This window comes from Denticeps clupeoides, chromosome 13 (genome assembly GCF_900700375.1).
Source record: "Denticeps clupeoides chromosome 13, fDenClu1.1, whole genome shotgun sequence".
NCBI classification, from domain to species: domain Eukaryota; kingdom Metazoa; phylum Chordata; class Actinopteri; order Clupeiformes; family Denticipitidae; genus Denticeps; species Denticeps clupeoides.
In genome coordinates, this window is record NC_041719.1 from 8,617,049 (window position 1) to 8,643,442 (window position 26,394).

Sequence of the window (26,394 nt, forward strand, 5' to 3'; positions counted from 1 at the left end):
GAAAATGTTGCCCATACGTCAGACGGCCCAGGCCTGGGAAAAAACGTCTGTCCATAACGAGAGCGAGGACCAAGGGATGAGAAATGATTGAGGTTTTTTTTTTAAACCAAAACCAAGCCTCACCCTGAAGAGACCTCTGGAATGCAAACAGCCTGGTTTTTTGAAGAAATGGGGAAAAAAAAGTCTTGCTTTCTAAATTTTGTCATCAGACGCTGTACAAAAAAAAAAATTGGGCATCTGGAGTGAGTTTTGGGACGCACCATATCCTGCTCAGACCGTCGTCTGCTGGGGCCTAGTGGCTGAGCTACCACTGAACGTTCCGATCAGCAGTTCCACGCAAACCCAGAGACGCGGTAAACATGCAGCTTCTGCTGCGAGCCGTCTGCTTGTTTGTCACTAACTTTAGTCAAGCACCGCTGTTTGTTCCTCCACTAGAAGGAAAATTCACAGAAAAACCAGTGCCTGAGTAATGCAGCATATCCAGAGCCAGCCAGCTTGCTTGCATGCAATGTGGGGACCCGGTGCCTCTTTGGGAATTTGTTACTCACTGACACAATCATTAAGTGGGCAGAGGCAAGAGGCTTCTATCAATTAAGCTCCAGAGGGAGAGGCCGCCTGCCAAATCCTGTATTGGGAGGGTCTGAGTTGCGGGTACGAGCCGGTCGGTGGTTGCTGGACACTCTCCACATCCCCTGGAGTGCCTGCCTAATCCCGGAAAGACATGGTCAGAGGAGTCCTCCCTTAACTTCTTACTTGATTAGCCCTAACTGGTGCAGCGGGGTGTACAGCACTCAGGGGTAAAGTATTGATGAAGTCTCCTCTGGGCTTGAGAATGTGCTGTGCTGAACTGGCCAGAATCTGTACAGAACCACCCCCGCTGGTGAGTCTTTGCAGTCGGCCCGCTTTAAAGACCAGAGTGCAGATTTCCAACAATTAAAACACTCACCCACCGACAACCTGCAAGAGTAACTGCTGCCCAGGACATGTAATGAACAAGCAGGAAGAGTGTAGAAAGCCTGAAAGCATCTTTCCTAGTCCATACACAAAGCTTAAATCCTCACTGCAAGCCCCAGTGTAGGAGTGGAGTGCGTGAGAATCTGCAGAGGAGAGTAGCTGGTCCTAAAGTCCGCCTGACGGGACTGTAGATGGGATCTTTGCTTATGTACAGTCATGTGTCACCTCTCTCACTGTCCCAACAGCATCAGAAGATCTCCCCCAGACCATCTTTAATGGTATTAGATTAGTGCCTGGAAAATGCTAGTGGCCTCTGAAGCCAACTGCTGTGGATGTCACTGTGGAGTTCCTGTTGCCATAGCAGCCGCAAATAAGTAATTATCTAATCTAACGGTTATTAATAGGAAAGATTTATGGGTGAAGGGGGCATCAGAAGTCCCTTAATGACTGCACAGAATGCAATAAAATGCATTAGACTGCATATGAGAGGCGGTGCAAGTGCTGGACTGCAAATATTAGAGGGCGGTGGTAAACAAAGAGGTTTTCCAGCATAGTGGTGCGCCGACATGCTTAGCAGGTCACTCTCACAGCATGCCGCTCACTCTCACTCCATCTATTTACACAGATCTGCAGGTCCTGCGACTTGGGGGAGGAAGCGCTGCAGGACACTTCTTGGTTACATTCCTGGATATGCAGTACCAGGTGACTTGTTGCTCTGTCACCATTATATCAGACATGCACTGAGCGCATGCAAACACACGCTCATACATGACTTCACTCACCGCTGTCACAGAAGTATTTCCTGTCTGGGCTGCAGTGTCTTTTTAATTGTACAGCATGCAGAATGCATTAATACCAAAATAGGGAATATGGCAACTACTATGCAACTCCAAAGTGTTCAAAATGAAATAAAAAACTATATGAATAAATAAGAGAATGATATATAATAGCAACATAAAATTGCTAAATAATTGAACACATTTTGATATACAGATAATTTGTCAGGATTGACGGCACCTGGACTCGGTGGACTCGGTCATGAACTTGTCTTCCGTTGGTGAATGTGTTTATGTTTTGAGTTCTGGCAATCGCCACACGCCTGCGAGCTAGTTTAAGTTGATCCCCTTTCTTCCCGTTTTTGGCCACCGCGCTGTCGTTTATTTGTATTTATTGTTTATTTCTAATAAAACCCCTTTCCCAGCATGTCCCGCCTCTGCGCTTCCTTCCCCCGTCAGCTCGCCATCGTGACATAATTATTGTGAAATATATTGCATTCTGTTATATAAATGTACTTATTATTGTGAAATATTATTTTATGGTCATTATTTTACCCAACAACAAAGATTACTACAGTTTCATTTCAACAGTTTTTTTCCAAAACATTGTCTTTTTTTTAATCAAAATCAGCTTTTTATTTTATTTCTGTTTTCCCCAAAGGCCAATTTTATTTAATAATGCAACTTTTCAGCAGAATGACTTCAGCAGGTTGAACCCGCATGCCTATTGGCTGATCCTGTATCATCTATTCGTTTTCCTGGATATCTGCTCGCCAGACTGCTTGTATATCTGGCGAACAACATGCTAGTTCAAAAGTCATGGCGGACCTTATTTTAGCATATGAAATAGAGCTTATATAGCTTATTTTAGCAGATGAAATAGAGAGGGACAATATACAGACAGATGCTGTTTTGAGTTGTTTAGATCAGCAGTTCCCAACCTTTTCTCCCTGAAGCCCCCTGCCTGTGTCCAAGTGCAGTAAAATAAACAGCAGTTTTTATTGTCCTTGTTTTACACTGCAGGCTATATAGAGTCTATATTGGAGCCGTACTTGGCGCTAAAACATTAGACCTGGCCTGGCCCGAAATTGACAGAATTCAGACTCAACTGTTATGCCATGTGGTGCATTTAAATAAATGACACGGTCAGCGTGGGTTACTCGACTCCATCTTTACTGCGCCATTTCCAGACAGCCGTGACCTTGCGTGCCCTTTGTAACGGTTTGGGTCGGTGTGTAGTGGGGGAAACACGTACTGGTGAAGCACGAAGGGAGTCCCGTTGGGAAGAAAGAAAATCTCGCACCGCCACTGCGGTTTCCATCACGCTTTTATTTATTTGGCTTATATCAAGGAAATGTGCGGGTTCAACAAAGTGGCTTGCCTCCATCAGCATCAATTTTCTTATCTCTCTGACAATAATTAAATGAAACCACCTGACGAAGGTAATTGAATGAAGGTTCATTTATCGCACAAGATGATAGATAGAAAATTAAATAAAAGGCCTCTGAAATAATTTGTGTTGTTGGGTAAAAATAATGACCATGAAATAATATTTATGTCATAATAAATACGTATAAAGTACACTTATATTGTGGAATGCAATATATTTCACAATAATGAGCTGTAAATCACAATGTGTTTTTTATTTCACCATTTTATGTTGCTATTATATGTCATTGTCTTATGTATTCATCTGGTTATTTATTTCATTATGTCGCATTTATTTAATTCATTCTGAACACTTTGGTGTTCCATAAACTACTGCCTGTATTCACATGATAAATATATTAAGTGTCTCAGTGTTATTTCATTTACTATGCATTTATTATTTAAAGACCAGGTTCCGTTATATTGACACAGCCACATAACTGGCCCCCCAAAGGGTTAAACTCTGCCGGGTGGCGTAAGGACAGGGTCGCCATAATTAACACTCCGATCAGGACCTCTCTCAGTGTGCTATCTTTCAGTAATTAGTCACCTCTAATCAGAGTTTAGAGTAATTAATCAAATATCAACAAGCCATCCTGTGCCAATTAATGTAAATGAGAAGGCAGGAGATTAGTGTTCTTTGAAAAGGATGCGCTACGCCATGCTCCTCCAAAGATTATATCAGTGGGTTCACCTCGCTAATCTGCCCTCTGAGCAGCCTTTACTGATTTGATTTTTAATCTGAGGGTTGTTGTTTGTGCCGACCCATCCCCCATCTCAGTAAAAACTTGTGAGGATGCCTGTTGCTAGTGCAAACGCATGATTAATTGAATAAAAACTATGCATTGTCTTCATTTGCTGTGAGCAGCTGATGCTCCGTCATGTGCCAACAAGCTGACAGTGGTGTGTGCCTACAGAAGGATGCAGGGAGCCATACCTTTAAACTTAAATGTAACATTTTCCATGAAGAGGACGGGAAACTCAGCGAATTCAAAACATCCTTGTCTTACATTGTTCCATTTGGGATGAACCTTAGTCCTGACCTGGCATGTGGCCTTGGCTGAGAGGAATCTCATTATTAATTCTCTGATGCATCTCTTCAAACACCTTATCACATAGGTTTTGGCTGCAATGTCAGGTGACAATCTGCTGCCTGAATGATGTTGCTTAGGAACAGCTGGATGAATGGATTCATTATTTAATTGAAGAAGCTATTGTTCATCTGTAAGCCATAAACATTAGTAGTGGTACTACTAATAGTAAACTGTGGTATAAATACAGTAATACAATCAAGGTCATGCTATATCCTCAAATACTGACACTTGTGTGTTACAGAAATAAATATTATGAAGAAATTATACTATGTAGTTTTCAACTGCTCAAATGGCACCATTGACCTAAAAAACACCCATAAAACATTAATTAGAAAATATTCTGCCATTAATCAGAGTATTGCCGTTTATCGTGGAATCAGCATCTGTGTGTTAAATATAGCTTTTTCCCGTAAAATTAGCACATTGATGGATTGTAAGTTACAAAAACTGCAATTTAATCAAGAATCCCGCCGCCCTAATTACCAGTGAAGGAGAGCAGAGCACTGTTGGTGATGCCAGCCCTGGGTGTTTTCTCTAAAGAGAGAGAGAGAGAGAGAGAGAGAGAGAGAGAGAGAGAGAGAAGCAGCAGAGATTTTGGGTTTGAGGAGATATGACGGGCTGTCAGGGGTGGTTACAGTTGTGCACTTTGCCACAGGTAAGAGAGCGAGCTGCAAGTCTCTCTGTGGCCTTCAGCTCGCTATAAAAGACCCGTATCATAAATCCTGTCCGGCAAAAAAAAAAAAAAAAAAAAAAAAACCACATATTGATACATTTTTATTGCTGTCTTATCAGCAAGGGGCGCAGATTAGCCTTGACTCTGCCTGTAAGCCTTGACATTCATCCAACAGATGAACAGTTGCCGGCGTCGGTGAGATTGATTGAGACGTGATTTGGTTCAATAAAAAGTAAACAACAAAAGTTGGATGGGGAGTACGAGAAACTTTGGGAAGTTACTGCGCTGACCTTGTCAGATTTTAAACAGAATCTTAAAACACGGTCTGACCTGGAGACGCGTCTTTCAGGACGGCCAATTATGACAAGAAATCAAATATGTTGCCTCTCAACACAAACTCCTCACGGGACGTGGCCGTTTGTGCCTTTCTGGTTCACATGTGATTAAAGCGAATGGGACATCTTTAATTGCATTAAACGGGAGTCTGCCGGCTGCGCAGCTTTGGGGAAAGCAGTTTACGGTCACACGCCATGCTGTAATTGGCGCGGCTTTGGCGGACGTGCGTCGTGAGGCCGGCATTATGAAACCGTCTGCACTGAATCATGTGCTGCAGAGCAGATTACATTTTTTTGTTTTTTTTTATTACAATGGTGTAACCGGTGTTACATGACGGTCCTGTGTGAGGAGATTTTATTTTTGATTTATTTTTGATCACACTATCCGCACTACTGGGTGCGCAACAGGCCACTTTTGATCCTAAATCAGACTTGGTGGCGAAGCAGTGGGACAAGGCCACATGGACGGAGATGGCACAAACAAGTCCAGGTCAACCTACTTGCTGACAGGCCGATAACATAACTTGGCCTGATTGGATAAGAGAGTGGGAACGCCACCCGATTCTTAAAGTAATGAAACAAAAGGTCTTTGGCAGGAGGGGAATCCCTTTAGCTAGCAATGCAGAATGGCAGAGGAAAGCCAATCAGATTAGGCTGGCGAGCGAGGCGGGGTGAAGAAATTGGGCAGCCGGGCGCAGCGTTGCTCCACTAATTCAATTAATCCTTCTCAGCCCTCAGATCTTTAGCAGAGGTCAGCTCTGCGAACGCGCTCCCCACAGATTTACATCACAATGCGGCCATGTACAGAACTTTCCCCCTCGGAGCCATTTGCCGGCACGCTTGGGTGTAATTACCAGGGCCCCGGTCCGGCGCATGAGGCGGCCCAAAAATGTTCTGGCCGGGGGAGGCTTTATCTGACAAGGCCAGAGGCTCAACTCCTCTGTTAAAACGCACTTCAAATGTAAAACCTCTCGGTTGTTTCCCTTCAGTTCTCCCCACCAGGGTCGATAAGCAACTGGAACCGAGCGCTGGGGACACGTGCTGGGAGGCTCCAGGCTCCCCCCCGTCCAGCAACGATGTGGCGTGCCGCGCTAAAGCGCTCCCTATCTCTCACTCTGCACATTAAATAAATCTTTGGGGAGGCAGAGTCTTTGTCTCGCTGCCAATAGGCCATTAAATGCAGGGTATTAGGTTACACATTCATCTCGGGAACATTGCCCACTATCGGACCCCACAGGGAGAGATGCTCATTGTCTGCATTACATAGCTGAGATGCTTCTGCGAAGACTAAGCTAACAGACGACACCCACCCCTATCCAGCACGGGCCGTGAGCAGACCCTGTCCAACATGAGACATGAAAAGATGATCTACTAAGGGTTTGCTATGCATACTTAATGTAATCTGAAAACTCATCTCTTCACAACCCACACAATAGAGCCCAGCACATTTTGCTCCATTTGGTCGGTCATATTGTACATATGACAGGGGCATCTTACCCCACAGTACAACAAAGTAAGTAAAAGTCAGCGCCAGGGGGTAAAAATCTGGACAAGTGCTAGACAAGACGGCACCTTCAGAAACATTGTATTTTTTTTTTTTTTTGTCTACACATATTTTGTTATTCTCACCACCGCCATTGCCAGCAAGATAATGTTTCTTTTTTTCTTACATGAACATATCCTCACTTGGCTGAAGATTTTTGTAAAATTGCCAGAGCTGTAATCATATTATGGAACATACTACAATAAATGAAAGTCTGCTTTTCAAAAATCAACCATGATACAACTAAAGATACATATTAAAACCAAATGTTCCAATAAAAAACAACTCTAATTTGTATTACATTAACAGAGCAGTGTGCCACACGCCTCAGGGTCTGCCATGGCAGGCTGTGCTGCAGAGATCTCTGGGGCTTTGGTAATGGTTTAGAGAGCCGTGCCGTTTCTCCGGCTGTACAACACGGGAGGGCAGCGGGACGGCGAAGGGCATCTGCCCAGAGCCCAGGAGACCGTGCCACGGAGCGAGCCAGGAATGACCTCACGTGACCTGTCTCTTCAGCATGCAGGACACCCTCCAACTCCTAAACCACTGTCATCGCCCTAATAAATAAATACGCGCAGACCTCACCCGCAGCGGCTGAGTTACAGCTCCGCAACGAGAAAAAATCCATTACATCACATTCCTCATAGGGGGGGAACGGCGGTGAAAAAAAAAAGAGAAAGACTTGCGGTCGTGCATTTATGAGTGTTTGAAAGAGGGTTCCTGCAGTATTGGTCTGTGTGTTTGTGTGTGGACACCTGCGCTTATGTCCGTGTTTATGTGTCCAAAAAGGGATTTAGGTATGGGCTTATGCGTGCCCATAAACAAGCGCACTGAACATATGTCCATATGCTGAGGACAGTATGTTGCCCACCTGGTGTGTGTGTGCATATGTGTTTATCTCCAAGCAAGCATGTGCGCGTGTGCAAAGGCCATCTGGTCTATGGAGGGGAGTGTGAGGCTGTGAAATGTGGCTCCCCGAGTCCCCGTGTCGGACGTTGGGATGTCATTACCGTAGGGGCCCTGCCTTCCTGCCCGAGCCTTATGAGACCCCGGGCGGCTGTAAAGCTTCCATGGAAGGTGAAAAATGAGAGAACTTGCCTGCACAGTGTCCAGGCCTGATGCACGTCTTCACCTTGAACCCAGCACGTTACTCAGGCGCCATAAAAGCTGCGATATGACCCCATTACTGCCCGCACATCCAGAGAGGCTCCAAACGTTATCACGGAGTTCTCGATAAACTGTAACAACCCAGTTAAGTTCTCCTATGCCAAACGATCACTCTAAATCACTTAAAATTAGAAATTATGGGCAGACGTCACCATTGGACTTCACCCTTTATCAACTCAGCTTTATTTATTTGTGTGTGTGTGTGTGTGTGTGTGTGTGTGTGTGTGTGTTGAGATGTTGTTCCTGCCTTTCTGTTTTCTGTCTGACTACCTCATCCCAAGGTGACACTGACTGAAACTTGAAACCTTGAGAAGTCCTAAGATCCAAAGTGGGCGGTAAGAGATAGAAGGCATCGTTTATACCAGAGTCTTAGCTGCATTGTAAATAGATCTTTTCAGTCATACTCTGTCACTTCTGCATTAAAGCTCTACACCTTCATCATTGGACAACCCGTGTGCGTCTCCTTCAAAACAGAAAACATTTCAAACAATTTAAATAAACATAAGCGACTGATTGTGCAAAGTAACATTATGCGCTTTGAATGAAATATATCCGATTTGAAGGTTTATGTATGAGTTTCATCACAGCAGACAGATTAGTTCCATTCTTTCCAGCAATTTTCAAACCCTCCCAGAAACCATTTTCAACAATGTGAATGTCAATGTACTGAAGTCAAACCATATATTTTTTGTCCATATAAAAAACCATATAGTTTTTTTTTTACTAAATAATGTGATATTACAGATTATAAAATATTGTCAAACAGCCAGTTACATTTGAATAAAGTATTTCAAATCTTTTCTTTTACTAAAGTTGTGAGAAAGCAGAATATTTGTTAGTTGTTTTCTAAAAGTATAGTGTATATATGGACTGAACATTTTTATATATATTTAAAATATTGTGTCATTCCACATATTTAAGTTTAATTCCACACAATGAAGTTCAAATTAATTTTTAATAAAAATTGCTTGAGTGCTTCTCCGATCCCAGTCCTAGACTTATTTTTCCATGAAACTTTCTCCCTTTCCCCCAGCAGCCTGGGTTCTGCCTCCTTTAATCTATCAACTTCATCATGGCTCCATGCTCTCCTTCCATATGCAACTTTCTTTTCACGCGATCACTTTCCCCGCCTCACTCCTGCCCTCCCCTTCCCCCCTTCTCTCTCTAGGGCAGGTGATGAGTGCTTGCTGGAGCAGATGTCTTTTGACAGCTCCTCGACACTTGGCCTCTTGTCTCCCAAAGTTGACCATCTACTGACACGCAACCTACAGGATCCATTCGGTGTTGAAAAAAAACGGAAGGCCCACATGGTTGCTCCTTTCAGCGAGGAGAGTTATGCAAACACCACGCTTTTCAAAGCTTCAAAGTGATAGGTAAAACTGCGAGCGGAGTGGAGCAAACACTCACAGTGGATATACTGTATGCATTACAGCTGAGGCACACAGGCGACAGTGGAAACACTCAGAGAGCCACAGATGGTGAAGCCACACTGCCGGTTTTATTGGCCTCTAAAGACCGCACACACACACACACACACACACACACACACACACACACACACACAAACTGCCTCATGATGAACACAGAAGGTGATCATAAATCCAGTTCACACTAACACACATATGAAGAATGGTGGGTGCACAATGTCATACAGACACCAAAATAACTCCAGAGATGAGGTCTAAGCAGCTCATGAAAAGAAACCTTTCAAAACTTACATGCAGTTGTTTGATTTTTTGATTCAGACATCTACACCAACCTGGCATCATGAAGACTAATTAAAGGACACATCAACATAAATCATGTGAAATGCACCACGAGATGCCGGAATTCATAATTTTTGAAAGGATGGACAACAATTCCATCATTTAAATGTCTTTCATAATCGTATGAGTTCAATAAGATTGAGATCTGGTGCCATGAGGCTAGAAATATTTATTTACCGGGTATGCGTTCATTAATGCGTTTTTTTTTTTAATAATTGTGTATATTTCTAGAGACAGAGCAAAGGAAGAGATGAGGGATGTCAAGGCTGAGTTTGTTTAGCCTTTTTTAAGCCAGTTTAACGTTTTATCACAGCACTCTACGGTGGCATAGATCCCATTGACACACACACACAAACAGCAAACACGCTTATCGTTTCACAGTTCTACTATCTCAGCATTGTTCTCTCACAAGCAGAACGTTCCGTTTTTTCCCCTGCACAGTCGCACGACTCATGCCACCCCCTTGCCAGAAAGTGCGCTCATCGAACAGCTGACAGAACTTGGCATAACAGTCCTGCTGGTGCTTTAGTGACGTCACCAAAAGCATCTGACTGGTTAACAAATGCCAAGAGGTGATTGGAAGAAATAATTTGAATCTTTTCTAATTATGCTAATGAATGCTGGCTGGAAAGAATACTGGATTGTAAAGACATAAAAGAATTGGTTATATCATAAAGATGTCCCAACTGTGAACTGGATTCAGAATTTATTTGTTCTTTCAGCTTATGCTAATCATAATCATGCTTTCCTTTACGGTGGCCAAGTCGGGGGACTGCAGCCTAAAGAAACAGTACATTTACTTTTACCTTATATTGGAAAGCTCTGTTAAATGTTTAAAAGCAGCACACACTATATAAATATCATGCAGGTCAATCATAGCATAGAGTTGGTTGGCTGTGAGATGAGATTGGAGGTTGTTCTTTAGGCCCAGCTAGATCAGCAGACAAACGTTGAACAAACGTAGGGAGAGCGACTATGAGAGCCACTCTTAAAAAAGAATACATATATAACATCAATAAGGCCTTTTAAAGCCTTTATTCCCAAATCAAATGATAAAGCCTCAGTAGTTTTTTTTTTTGACCACATAAAGCATGGGAGTATTTCTATTTTCGGTGTGAAATGTCAGCAATAAGCACTGGAAAGCGCAATGCTTTCAAGTCAACTCTAGACTCTGCATTCACAATCACAATCTGGCCTCATTAATAATACATACCGGGACAACTTGTGATAAAAGAGCTGCTTTGAATGAAAACAAAGTTATTAGCATTAAAAACCACTGTTCCCTGAGGAGTTAACTGCCTGGGTGGATCACACTCATTTCCTTTCACACTCCGCTATAGACACACCTTCCCAACACACACACATACACACATATAGAGAGAAAGAGAGCTCAATCATTATAATAGACTACAGCACAGGCAATAGCTGTTGCACGCACACACACACACAAATTTCAAATTCACAAAATGATGACAGTGCAGATCCACCTGTTAGTGCATACGGTGAACAGCATGGCGGATTGACCAGCACATGGAACATGGCAGGCCCATCACCCCACAGGGCTACACTGACCAGTCTGCTTTACACAGCGCAGGCTATTAAACAGCCAGTGGGCATCAGCCTAGCTGCAACCTTCAAAGCCCTCTCATCCACACACAACCTTTTCATGTCTGTTTGAACTGTGCTCTTCAAGGGAGAAAAGGAGGAGGAGGCAGAGACGAGAAAATAGGGACTGATTGAGAGAGAGCCTCTTTCACATAAAGCAGGGCAGGCATGCAAATCAAGCTGCAGGTGTCAATAATGCACACGCTATACACGAATCAAGAATAGTGTCATAAACACACTATCGTCTAGATGACCGTCATGACTACCCCCTAAAAGGGAACATTTATAAAGGTGGAGACCACTCAGCAGTTGCTTGGGAGATCAAGAACACACACACACATACACACACACAAATATACTGCTTCAACCCATCAACATCTAAGCATTTCAATGGACCTGAGAGATCTCAGGGCCAATGGGAGTGAAGGGATCTGAAGGTGAGTTATGTTACTGTAGAACACAGTGGTTGGCATAGCGGGTAAGGAAACAGACCCGTAATCAGAAGTCCCCACACGTGGCTCATGGGCACCTTTCATGGCTGCCCACTGCTCACCAAGGGTGATGGGATAAAAGTAGAGGACACATTTCGTTGCGCGCACCGTGTGCTGTGCTTTACAATCACTTTCACTTCACATTTGGAAGGTGTAGACATCCAACTGTTGTGACCTGCAGATTAATTAGATTATCTAAGATTTTTTAAAGCATTTACGTTTTCAGGATGAATCTGCTTTCAAATTTGATTGGTTCCTAATGTGCCAAAGATACATTTGTCTATCCAGTTTCACAGCAAGTGGCACAGTTGTGGTGAGACTTGTTAGGGCAGAATGATTTAAAAAAAAAAATCTAATTGTGATTCATCTGCAATTGCGATTTCCCACAGTCCCTGGCTGTAACTTGGTGCAACCTCACAAAAATCTATTAGTGCACGTATGGAATTAACACTCTCCAGCAAGTGGCTTTGTTGTGAGCAGAACACTGATGGTTGTTATTTATCTGATGGTTGTTATTTTTTATAAAATATTAGCTTTGTCTGCAATAAAAGGGGGAGACTTAACTGAACTATAGTGCTTCAGTGCATGTGTTTACGTCACAAACAAAAATGTAACCTTGGGTTGCAAGGTCAAAGGTTTCCTGCAGGTCTTCACCAGGTTTGCTCACACTGTAGCTAGTATTTTGGCCCATTCTTTGATTCAGATCTTCTCAAGAGCTGTGATGTATTGGTGCTGTTGCTGGGCACAGATTCTCAATTGGATTAAGGCCTGGAGACTGGCTGGCCACTTTTATGTAGCCACGGGAAGATCCAGCCACATTTCATCTTTAATACTCTCATTGATGGAGGGAGGTTTTTGCCCAAGATCTCATGATACCCCCATTCATCCTTTCCTTAATATGGATCAGTCATCCTGTCCCCTTTGCAGAAAAGCAGCCATAAAGCATCACATTTCCACCTCCATGCTTCATAGTAGGTACGGTGATCTTGGGATGCAACTCATAATTTTTCCCCCTCCAAACATGAGTTCTATTTTGGTCTCATCTGACCACATGAAATTCTCCCAATCCTCCTCTGAATCATCCAGATGGTCTCTGGACATGTGCTGTCTTAAGCAGTGGGACCTTTCAAGCACTGCAGGACTTTAATCCATGATGATATTGTGTGTTTCTAATAGTAAGCTTTGTTACTGTGGTCCCAGCTCGCTTCTCATCATTAAACAGTTCCCAATAAAACAGGTAACGAGTGAAGGAGAGTAGCACTTTTTATTGAAGAAGTAACAGGTCTGTGAAGTCAGAATTCTTGCTTTTTTGTAGGTGCAAAATACTTAATGGACTATTATACAAATTAATTCTTTAAAAACAATACAATGTGATTTCCTGGATTTTTTTATTCTGTCTCTCACAGTGGAAGTGTACCTATGACAGACCTCTCTCATCTTTAAGTGGGACAACTTGACCAACTGATCAACAAAGCCTGGCACCCTGACACGTACCACCAACACTATTAGTTCGGAGAGCGCTGGCCTGGCCATCTACTTTTCTCCCTCTGCCGATAAAAATGGTCGGGTGAAATATACTGGTCTTTGGGTAGGTGAAGGCCTCTCCACTGCTCTTAATTTCACATTTATGGCCAGCAAGCTGCTAGCAATAAGGGGAGGCTGGCAGCGTGCCCGTCAGCACCCCATTGGTCGTTACATATCAAATGTTTGTGGAAGATTCTCCGGCACAGTGCCAAGGCTGACAAAAAAGGCTCTGCTCTGCATATCCCACCCACACCTGCAGAACAAGATCTCTTCTGATTTGATGAGAAAGCAAGCAGGATTAGTTTAGCTCTCAGTTTGTCATTCTAGAGAAATATCAATGAAATTAGCCTCTCTGGCCCAGGATTCACATCTGAATCGCAACACATCACACTTCAATCTTACATAAGCCATTTTATGGCAGTGGCCCTGTGTTAAAGGAAATATAGTGCTCCAGCATGGACAAGAAATGCCTTTCATTTCACTTTAACTTGAGCAAGACACCCCAGAGGAGCACCCAGCATATTAACAGTGCCATGCCAGAAACACAGCATTCGCCAAGTTTGCCTTGGCAACACCTTACGAGACACTTTGACTCTTTTAAAGAGCTTAAGATCCCCAACGTCACATTAATTAGGGATTCATTTGCTCCAGTAGGGCCATCTTTAACAACAGATTAGCATGACTTTAATTCCACATGCTGACGGTAGGTAGTCAGAGTAAAATGTGGAGTGTGCACTTGAAGACTGTCAGCAGACTATGATGACAACTAGATGACAACGTCTCTTTGCAACTCAGAGAGCTTATTATAAAGGACATAACAGATGCCTTCTTAACAAAAATTTGACAAGCTTAAATACATAATTTGCACAGAAAAAGATGTCTGGTTTAGACAATGGAGACATTTCCATACTAAAGTTGATGCATTGTTCATCTTTTCAAGGAATGCTGGACACACAAAGACACATATACACATGTGTCCTGATGTTACACAACATAAATTGCATAGATGTATGTATGAGTTGCATTGTAAATACAAAAACTATTATGGAAATAATTTATGTTCAGAAAGTGTGTGTGTGTGTGTGTTTGTAACATCAGCTACTGTGAAGCTCATGATGTCATCCTTGGACATAAAAAACAATATAAAATTATAATGATGAGCATGAATCATTAATGGACATGTAGCAGGAAAATTATGTTTCTTTAGCATGAATTGTGTAAATTATGTAATTTTTTCATGAATTGTGGTGAAAACCTATATAACTAATATTTATTTTCTCTATAGTTAGAAATTGAAAAAGTGTCAGTCTAACAAGAAAGTAGTCAGAAAGTTCATTCAGAGCTAATCAAGTCACACAGCAATGCAATTTAAATAAATCTGCAGTGCCTACAACTTCTCGTGTCATTTTGTCCTCGTGCCTACAAATCCCATAAGCCCTCACACGCAGCCTTGCTCACCTCACCTCACTGTCAAGTCAGCAGACAGAGAAACAAAGACATTGGTGACTTTGAACTGCGCTGTGATAAATGACCCCTGCTGGACTAACGGTTCACGGAATGGATGGACGGAGCAGCGAATGAGGTCAGAGAACAAAGAGAAGGCAGAGCGGCTATTTTATTATTATTACATGCTACACTGAAGCATGTGATTGTCTGCAGCTGAGATACCAAGGAGGACCACAGAGGCCATTTCTCTGGGTCAGATCAGACCACGGGTCCGCCAAGGGGGAATTCCATCAGGCCACGACATGACCCTCGGTGTGTGAAACAGTAGAGTAAAGCCTGAGTGACTGTGAATGCAGTGTGTGTGTGGGTTAAAGTTCCTGTAAATGCTCATCCCTGATCCTGAAAACAGCAGGGATGCTATCCAACGCTACATGAAATTGTAGGCCTTTCATGAGGTGGACAATGAATGAGGAAAAAAAAGGAATAGGCGGTGGGAAAGAAATTCAGTGAGAAAGAGAAAGTACAAAAATAAACAGTTCAACCTAAAAAAAAAATCTAGACCTTCTCCCCTCCACTTCCCAGATTTTGACTGTTCCATGTCAGTAGAAACTCTGGCCTTTGGCTGACCTGAGATCAGGCTTTGAGGAGCGGCACTGCAGCCACCGTACCGGGCTGGCTGAACTCAGACCGCCCTGATGAGTCACTCTGCCTGTGAGGCACGCACCCAGACACACATGCCACTCTGGTGACCGCCACGGTTTGGTGAGCAGCGGTCGTGATGCGGTCAATCTGGAGTGAGCTCTTCGCACGAACAAACCTGGTCAGGAGGGAGTGACAGCAGTCTGCCATCCGTCATGGCAACCGTCTGAACGGATAATCCCCTAACCAAAGAACACACAGTCCTCTGTCTTCTCCCAAACTCACAGTAGCACATACAGAGTGGGTTTCTGTGAAGCAACACAAATTCTGGGAAGAAATCAGAATCCAGACAATGACAATGACAACAAAACAGGAAATCAGCAGAAGGTTGCTGCGTGATGCACAATAGGATATCCTCATGCTGCGGCTCATCTTTGAAGAAGCCCTGTGGCTAACAAGCTCGGCTATCCCACAAAATCATAGGGTCAAATCCCCCACTTACAACTAGTGTGTCTGTGAACAGGATGTGAAAATAGAGGTAGGACCAAATATAGATATGACAATACATCATGATACTTCCTTTGGTGATACATTATTGATATGCTGCTATCCAGTATCCAGTATTGAACACTTAAAACCGTGTGTGAAAAAATGGGACACTTTTTACCAGACAGAAGTCTTTTTCTCTATTTATCCAAAACATGCAGCAATTTAAAAAAAGATCTGCAAAAGCATGAAGCATCACAGTCTCATGCATCATGTCAATATTTCATTGTTTTTCTGCAACAGTGGGGGTAAGAGGTAATAATGCTAACAATATAAAATGGGGCAGAGGGTGGCCTAGTGGTTAAGGAAGCGGCCCCATAATCAGAAGGTTGCCAGTTTGAATCCCGGTCCGCCAAGGTGCCACTGAGGTGCCACTAAGCAAGTTACCGTCCCCACACACTGCTCCCTGGGCACCCGTCATGGCTGCCCACTGCTCACCAAGGGTGATGGGTTAAAAGCAGAGAAGCAATTTCCTTCTGGATTAATAAAAAAATTAATAAATAGGCTGAGGCAAATGAGATGACAGCCTCAAGGAAGAACAAAACTCAAAAAGAACTTGTGAGACAGCTTCCCGTTGACACTGGTGCAGAACCTTCAACCTGAAGCCATGAAAAGAAATGAAGAGCATCCTGGTGGACATTAAATTTAACCATACTGAAGTGATCAAACATTAATCTGAATAAATCATGCCTGAAACGTACACAATAAATAGTGTTTGATTAAATGAAAGATAAAAGGTTCACTCATCCAATAAGCACCTTTTTCAGGGCAAAGCATATAACATTTTGTTATTGAAAGTGGGACCAAATTTTATCACAGCTCATTTTAATGGAACTCGAACTGGCAGGGAAGATATAATAAAGATTGGCAGAGGCAATAAACACAACTATAAAGCGAGAGAGAGGGTACGAGAGGAGAGGAGAGGTTTTTAAAGGCTATGGGATATCTCCGAAACTCCCTTCGGCTCCCCTCTTCTCTCTTCAGCTTGCCGGCACAATGAATCCATCAGCCTCTGACAGGCCCAGTCATCCGAGAAAGGAGAAGTTAAACGCAGGCCCCGAATACCGGGCCTTTAAATTCGATGTTTTACCAACAAACTTTACCAACCTGGAACACATTACGCCTCAAATATACGGCTCAAAGCCAGGGGGGAAAGTGGGGTGGGGGTGGGCCGGGGTGAGAAATAATAAAAAAGGAAAACAGGGAGAGCGAGGGCGTAATGTGAAGGGGTGTGGTGCTTTTTATCCCTCAGTGTTTTTCTTTCTCTTTAGTACATTATTGCTTGGTCTTAAGCTGACACACTGACTGTTTAAAATGCGTTCATCCGAGCCGCGGAAAGTGGGCACTTGGGTTCACAAAACACATGACCTACCACACGGCCCCAGGAAGGTCAAATTTTTCTCTTTCCATTTTTTGCGGTCAAACTCATGTACGCTGTTTGTCCGTTACCAACAGAACCCAAAAGCTTCTTTCAGGCACCTGTGGGACTCCCATTGGGTCTCCTGTGACCTCTGACCCCTGTGAATGGAGCCCCTTGAGCGCTGGGAGGACAGTGGGGGGAGGGAGGCTGTTCACAAGTGAACCTGACCTTATGTTCTGTCCCAGCTGTAAAGTGTTCTGTGGACTGAACAAAAGAACCCATCCTGCACCCGTCACACACACAAAAAAAGCATTTGAGCATAAACACCAGTCAGGTTTTTAAAAAACAGTAACTTTTGACCAAAATAACTTCCTCAATTTACAGCACAAAAATCTATGACAACATAGCATGAAAAACTCTTCTTGATCATCACCAAACAAATATGAGTCCATGGCAACTCAGACCACAGCGGCTGGGTCTGATGGAGGCGTGGCTGGAATGTTCCTGATATAACAGATAATCACACGAGAGAGGCTGGATGCTGCGTAAGCCAACAATCCCAAAACTCAAATGAAGTTTGAAGAATATAATTATTTTTATAGAGCACAGACGTGAAGTGAAAGATCATTTTGTCACATGCATTGAACAGATTCACACCAGTTTCAAAAAGGAGAACTGTGAGGATGACAGGAATTAGTACATAGACATTTGTACTAAAGTGCAAAAAGGAGTCTGCTCCCCTCCCCTAAAACCTTCCCACCCCCTCAGGCCTCGCTGACCCTTGGCGCTGACCCCTTAGTGGCCACGGCATAAATCAACCATAAATATGGGTCTGCACTGCTGCTCTCGAGGCTCATTGATCGCCCCTGAGTTACAGGGAGTCATAACGGCTGATTAAAGTGAGAAATGCGTCGGTTCTGTTGCTCCCATGGAGGGGGGTAGATCCTATATACGCAACCCACACCCCATCACCGACCAACCATCTCACACCACGCACCCGGTCATTTCCCACCCGCCTGCAGTATGGTCTGCAGATGCTAATCCATGCAACGATCACCGAGAACTCATTCATATACCAGAAAGAACGCTTCTCTCGCCAGTATAAATAATTTCCCCCGTCTTTCAAAAACTATCAAGCATCCCGTAACACTACAGCAGATTAATAAAAGCTAAAACAACAGAGATGATGTATGGTGCGCTCTCCCATACAAACCGCATGCACTTTGTTACTTTGTTCTGCACGCCACAAGTTGACTAGATGCTGAATTAAGGAAGGGGTCTGGCTGAGTTTTTCTCTCTGTGAGAAATATATATACGTTTAACAAACCGGAGGGCTGGGCTGGCCACCCTTCTTGACCCTGGGATGAAAGCTCTAGACCAGTTCCACGCACTTCCTCCAGAGTTAACTCTTAAGAATGGACAGTCACAGGAGATGACCTCAGAGCCATGGGGATCCTATTTTTAGATCTGGTGACCTCATCCCCTGTCCAGCCTCTTCATTCAGCTCCAGATACATTACTGCATCATTCCCTGCCCACGTCCTTCCAAACTGCTACACTTACTGTAAGGCCAGTGTGCAGAGTGGGGGAAAATTACAGTCCGAGAGACTAAAGTGTGTCACCTTGATGCGAATTTGCCCTCTGTGTTTGGATTACAATAGCACAACGTTTCTGGCATACTCCTCCGGTAGAGAACCTGGGACAAAACTCAGCAGTTCTTCTGAGCAGGTATGCGGCAGGATGAAACTGGTGTGAAGCACTGCAGTGGCCGATGGCCTACCTGGTGCAGCCTGAATCTCTACCAAGCCTCCCGCCACAATCAGAGCCTCCAAGATCTTCATGTGGTGCTCGGGATTCACGTCCGCACTGCACAAAGAGAAAAAGTGATATTTAGAACACTGTCAACACTAACTATCCAGCAATTAGTCAATATCATGAAAAATTATCGCCTTATCGTTGTAGCACTTAAAACCTTTGGCAATGTTCACTAGGTGGCACATACTGATTATGCGATGGATAGAAGATGTATTTCATAGATGCATTTTCATTCCTTTGTACTACTAGATATAAAGAAATGGATCACTTCATTAAACATGCACACTTCAAACACACAAAACGAACATATCTCAAACATTTTATTCCAGTGTGATCATGAAGTACAAAAGGATGATCACTTGGGTGCAGTCGTTTGCAGTGTAGGAGATCTGTCCTTGACATTCTGCATGTAAATATGTACACTGTAATGCTTTTTTTTATGTTTCTGTTTTATATGTATGCACATGGTGCTGTACCACCACATTAAAATCACAGAAAGTAGATTTATCTATGCCCAAATTCACACAGCAGCCCTACATCCCCCAAACACTCAACAAACCTCATTCAATCATAATAAGCCCATTCAATTTTAATGTAAGAGATCAATCAATATAATATATTTTTTATAAATTGGAGAATATGTGAATGTGTAACATTAAGCAGAAAAACTTTACTGATCTTGAAGAAAATCAGCTTGGAGTGCAAACAGGGGCAAAACAATAAGTATAATCAAATCTAGTATAGGTCCATGTCTGGTTCAAATAAACCTTGTATCATGGCATGCACTACGGTGTAAATACTATTAGCATAACATAAAAACAAAAACATATTGCATTTATGTCTTTATAAGGCACTAGGGCATTAAGCCATTTGTATCATAAATATGTAACAAGACTTTTTAAATGCCTATACTTAAACCTAATCCTACCCCTAAATCTCAATAACCAAAAGCAGATGTTTTGCCTCAGTGAGGACAGTGTCTGAAATTTCATATTCTGTAAGGACATTTGGTTCCCACTAAGATATAAACACACACACACACAAAGACAGAGGTCCAGGTCACATCATGGGATGAGGCGGCTGATCTGCCTGGCAGGAGGTTTGCTCATGAACTTGTTTAGGGTTTTACGACCTTCTATTCAATTTAACCAGGAGAAAAAGAGAGATGCACTTATTTACTCCAGGACTTGCTATAATTCCTGTCCTGTGATGGCCATGCAACCCCAGGGCTGGATCTGATGACTAAACAAAATGACTGTCGGAGGCATAATGTGCCTCTCTCTCTCCCTCTCTGGCTGTATCCCTCCCCGGCTGCTTGTAGAGACTTTCGGTCAGGCTGGCACAGGAGGACCCTGGGAAAATCCCTTTCCCAAGACAGCAGCTTGCAATCCAATAAAAACCGAGGGACACGGGACAGGGCAACAGTCGTCCTCTTTCTCATATGACTGCCTGGGCTGCCTCAAGTCTGGCTGAAGGTGTGGAGCCAACTGAGCTGGAATGAGGACAGCAATTTGAGTTTGAGGGGACTGACATCCTCTAAATAATGCAAAGAAAATGCATAGTGCCATAGAAGTCAAGTGAAATGTCCTAGGCGTTTGACTAACAGTTTTCAATAAAAAAAAAGACAGCTTTGAACAGACACGGATTTATTTAAAAAAACCTTTTACCACCCTGTCTGTATTGTATTTGGATATTTGGGAAAAGGAAGGTGTGACGTCTTGTAAAGCATATAGACTGGTAGTAAGGAAGTTGTTGTAGGCCTCACCTAAAGTGGGAATGCTTGAACACGGCCTCGCTGTAAGCCTGGGCCAGAAGCCTGGGACTCGCCTGGCCCTGTGACCCAGACTGGGCCACCTTGCTCATGTGTTTGGTGAGGTGAACCAGGAGCTGGTAGTTCGTCTGTGGCATGCTGGGTGCTTCCAGGATCCTCTTCAGCTGCTGGCCGCATTCCTCAATGCTTTGGGTTTCTGGAGGAGGAAAAAATAATGGCCATTCAAAATATGACTGCTATGTTTTTTTTGCATTGTGGAAAGAAAAAAACTAACATAGGTTCTATTATTACTCGTTGCAATAATTTTCTGGCTGTAGGCTGAACGTATCCCAAAATGCAGGTGACTGACATTTGCTAATTTAATACATGGTCTGCATTAAACCTTGTGTTGGGTCTGTCGAGACGGGTTCCATTTTAATGCAGTCGAGCCTGCAGCCTGCCCTTCAGCCTAGTGTCTGCCTGCTCAATGGGGACTCCACGCTTATTTACACAGGCGCCAACACATTGAAAATAAGGCGATTGTCTTTTCCCCAGTAAACGACACAGATGGGCTTCAGTGCTGCTCTGTGAAAATTTCCATCCCTCTTTAAGAAAGGAATCCAGCACGAAGCCCATATCGAGTGTGAACATGTTATTGTATGCAGGCACTAATGTTTGGAAGTGTTCCAAAAGCATCAATCGATTGTTTTTCTTTTTATGAATTTAATTTTGCAAGCTTTTTTTTTGTATGTGTGATGGTAAGGGCCTGGAATGCAGTTGCAGAAATTGCTGAGCATTTTGGCTCTGGGCCATTCATCAAGCTGTCAAAATATGGATTTATTGATAGCATTTCCCTTCAACTTTTGAACCCATTTTATATTTGGATTTTTTTTTTTTGGAGGCTTGGTCTAGCTTTCTCTTTCAGAGCACCAAGTATGGACATCCACACTACACTACTGTGAATTGCTGATTCTAAATTGTGAATGATTTTCATCCAAAAAAAGTAATCTAAAGTCAGCCTAGTGGCTAAATAAGGGGACTCACAACTGAATGGTTGTGGGTTCAACCCCCGAACCACCAAGGTGCTCCTTGTATTGCCCTTGAGCAAGGTACCGTCCCCACACACTGCTCCCCAGGTGACTTTCATGCCTGCCGACTGTTCACTAAGGGTGATGGATAAATGCAGAGGACACATTTTGTTGTGCATCATGTGCTGTGATTAAAACAATGACTTTCAGTCTTGTTTATTCATTAATTAGTACTATTAGGCTTAAGCAGAATTAAAATAACTTGATAAGAATGGACTATGATTTAGCGTGTGAAAGAGCTTCATTTGCTTTATAGCTGATGGGCAGTGCTGAGCTTTGTCTGCCAGAAGGTCTGCCTCCGACCCCTCCACCCATCCTTTTACCCCATTAATCATGGCCTACAAGCCACGGATACAACCAGGTGTGGCTGCTAAAGGCAGGGCAGCGCTGGTCATATAAGATAAGTGCTGTGGGGTCAGAGTTCATGGACGGTCCTGCTGGACAGAGCGGACATGGTGGGTGACGGAAGTCTGCTGCTTGGCTGGACATCAGCACATTGACCTTCACGAAGCCTTCTAAAAGATAATAAACACACACAGCCACACACTGGTCAGTATTGATATTGGCTGACCCCTGGTCTGCAAAGGTTAACACCAGGAACTTGGCCTTGCCCAGCTGGCCCAAGAAGAGCCTGACCAGGTGCTGAGGGGGGGGGTGAATTAAAAGAGCTCCAGGCCCAAATCAGACAAAAGGGCCCCCACTTATCACACAGGATAAGATCTTCAAATCCTTTACAGAACCATGAACACACAATCTCCCAACCACACTGTGACTAGAGCCTGTCAAAAAGAGCCAGTGTGCTCATGAAACGTGGAGGGACAGAGGGACTATTGATCATATTAAAGAGCTCAAACTAACGAGTGAGCGTCTCTTTTCAATGAACCGTGTGCCGTGACTGGGCCAGGAAATTAAGCAATAGGATTTCAGCCAAAGCGTCACCGGTTAAGAACAAATGAGCTTCTGACCAGATTTTTCAACTCAAGCCCATCAGCGACTCAAAAGGCTTAAAACATTTTGTCTGCATGTGGCAGATCCCATTAGGGGGCGCATTTATTGTTTGGCACAAGAGACTGAGGAGGTGTACTGAGGACAGTTTAAATCTTGTTTTTACTTAACGTTTGCTAGGTCAGTGGACCGCCAGTTGTCGTATCAACACACCGCATGCTGCAAATTGGAGGATTACATATCATGTCCACTAGGGGGCTGGGTGAGCAACTGTAACATTCTACATTACAGAATTCTATCTTTGAAATGTTTAAAATGTTTAAGACCCTGTGCCAACATTGCCCCCAGCTTGCTGCTGGTATTGGGCTAGTTCTCGTGTAGCATTTGATCCTTTCAATGTGCATTATGGATGCAATGAAACTGTGCAGTCATGATGTACGCCGAGTAAAATCAAGCCTTTACTGGCTGAACAATGGATCAAAGATCAAACATATTGAAGTGTGCACAGGCATGAGTGGAAGATGGAGGGTAAGCGAGGGAGGTAGACAGGCAGAAAAAAAGGGGGCTTACATAACTCAGTCAGCCAGTTTATTCTCAGCTGCACTCAAGAGCAATCAAGCGAAGCAAGGGGCAGACACAACGTGTGTGTGTGTAAGTGTAAATGATGCACAGCAGGATCACAGCACGATGTGATGATGTGAACCCTACTAGCATGCCTGAACCCATTCAGCCCAACATTTTAGTGAGGGGGAGTGAAGGGGTAAGAACAACACAGATCCCATCGCTGTGCACTTCTGACATGCTAACTGGATAAGCAATTCGGAGATGAGTTGTGTTTGTGTCTGTGTGTGTGTGTGTGTGTGTGTGTGTGTGTGTGGGGGGGGGGGGGGGGGGGGGGGGGGGTCGGGTCGGGGTTCATCAAGTCAAGTAAGCCAACTTTTTCAGATTCAAACTCCTCTTACTTCAGTTGTGGCCCAGACAGCCCTGACTGTCTCCAGGGGGATTGTCCCTTTAACTACTGATTGAAAGTTGCTTAATGCTCTAAATGTAAATTTAATGTTAAGGTTTCTAAATGAGGAAAAATACAACATGCGGCCTGGTTTTATCTGTGTTTTAATATCTGTTCAAGTATCTTGCACTGGCTGATCAGCAGAATTATTTTCCACTGGGTTTTTGCTGGGTGCAGGGTTAATGTAAATGCATTTGCTTGCAGGGTGTTCATATCACTCATAGTAACTGTATCTTGTTCTCTATTATGTGAAATGTCTTAGAATCGGTTGTCACTGTGCTTTTTTGGACAACTGGATTTAATGCGTGTTGCTTTGAATTGGACACCTCGGCTCACCTTGGGCAGTGTAAACCAGCTCACTGTACAGCACAGCTGGGATGACAGGCAAGGCCAGGTCCAGCAGGTATCCCATCAATGCTTCAGCCAAGACCGGCACCTCGTAATGGTCAAGGTCTACGGCTCCAGGGTCTGAAAGAGAGACAGAGGGAGGTTCATTTAGTGTCATCGCCCATCAGAGGAGCCAATGATCTGCTTTCGAACAGCCGCAGAGTCTCTTGCAACCTCCTGCGACACCAATTCAGTCCCTATGTAATGACTAAAGTGTGTGTACACATAGCAAAGTGACTGAAGGACTATCAGTCAATACCTCACAAGTACAGATAATGGAGGCTGAAGTCAATACAGTTAGAAAAACCTCCAAAGGTTTTTAACAGTACTTTAAACATATTGATCTATTAGAAAAGTATAAAGAACCTTACCAGTTCTCATACAACCGGATTTAATGTGTAAAAGTTTAGAATTTTCTCTGAAGGCAAAAACACATGCACCCAAATACTCAGCTAACATCTGGTGAGAGACAAGGATTTTTTTCTGCAGAAACACGACGTTTTCTTTCTCATTTTGGGAGAACGCTTGGAAGGCACTGAGAGCCCCAGGGTCAGCACGCTCCGGGGAGTGTTATCTTTAGCGGGCTGATAAAAGGTTTCCCACATGTACCATACACAGAGAGTGTGTGCCCAAACTCTGCACTTCACCAGACTAAACAGTCCAGAGATGGGAGATAATGCCAAGACACACACTGTATTTAGGGGGAAAAGTGGTGAGTGAAGCACAGCGACACTGCCATATCTCCTCTGTTTGTTTCTGCGACTCCCTCGCCTTCCTCAGCCTCCTCGTTCTCACGTCCTGCCGCCGCCAGACCCTCTGGAGCTAAATTGTTAATAGCATTGATTGGCCTCCTGACTAATTGCAAAATAAAGTTTCGCTGTCATCAGGTTTCGCAGAGATCAAAAGCTCATTATGCTTTGGTGTCGACCTTGTCGCTCCCTCTTGTTCTCTTTCACTCTCAACATGATTAGAATGTGGCACATCTGCCTCTTTTATCATGCGCACCTCAGACAAAGCAGCACGTTGATATATCTGAACAGGGAAGTAATAATCAAGTATTACTTATTGGCAAAAAGACATCAGTACCTTGTGCTGGCAGCAGTTCTGCTCAATTGATGATTAAAAAAAGAAAAAATATTAACAAAGGGCAGCTGTCCTCCTCACTCTGGTACCAGTGTGATTCTAACTAAATCAAGTGTACTTGCATTAAGCACACTTCTTTTTTTGTGGTATTTATGAATCGGGGTGAGATCCTGTGACATGGTGCAGCTGCCACTGGATGGAAACATAATTTAATTTGGGTTTGAAACTCAAAACAGTCAGTGGAGGTCAATCGAACCTGATGCTTAAAGGTGCCCTAACAAGAAAATATCACTTTGTGAGATTATTTGACATAAATACGAGTTCCCCTAGCCTGTCTATGTTCCTACAGTGGCTAGAAAATGGTGACAGAGCGGCAGCTCAGACGTTCAGATCTGGAATTTGTCCCCTTATGTCGTCATAAGGGGAAAGGTTACCGCCCCTTTCATATGCTTTGTCCGGTCAGAGAATTTCCCACCCCTTCCCTAAAAAGGTAACTCCACCGACCGTCATGGCTTCCAAACGTGGAAAACTTTGCAGATGCTTGGATGTAAAAATGAGCACAAATGTATTTTTTACTCACGTCACAAAAGTGGGTTAAATTTATTTATTCTGGAAAAATGCTGACGCGACTTCCTGTCTGCACCAAACATTGTAGATGGTGAATTGTGTTCACCACATGAAACAGCGCATTCTCATTGTGGGACTTGTTAAAAGTGGCTGTAATTTTGCACCACGGCTGAATTTCGGAAAGAGACTTCAGATACGATATTAGGGGATCACTAAGACCTACATTAAAGTAAAAAAAATAAAAAAATCATGCCATGTTCATGACAAGGATTTAATGCAAAGAAATTGGTGCATCGCTCAAAAAAACACCCTGTTCTGAATGAATATAGAATGATGTGTTGTCATGCAGCGACAACAGACTTTTCACCAGAGCTTGGGTTTAATCAAATGTAATGGTAGGCAGC

General features: G+C 43.5%; 1 protein-coding gene across 1 annotated transcript in view; it reads right to left on the reverse strand.

Moving 5' to 3' along the window:
- pik3r3b (phosphoinositide-3-kinase, regulatory subunit 3b (gamma)) overlaps window positions 1-26,394 on the reverse strand; it is a 120,207-nt gene that overhangs the window by 36,649 nt on the left and 57,164 nt on the right. The window contains exons 5-7 of the mRNA XM_029000474.1: window positions 24,290-24,421; window positions 20,927-21,128; window positions 19,127-19,212 (exon numbers count right to left, since the gene is read on the reverse strand). Coding sequence (XP_028856307.1) covers window positions 19,127-19,212; window positions 20,927-21,128; window positions 24,290-24,421 — 420 coding nt within the window. The remainder of the gene's footprint in view (window positions 1-19,126; window positions 19,213-20,926; window positions 21,129-24,289; window positions 24,422-26,394) is intronic.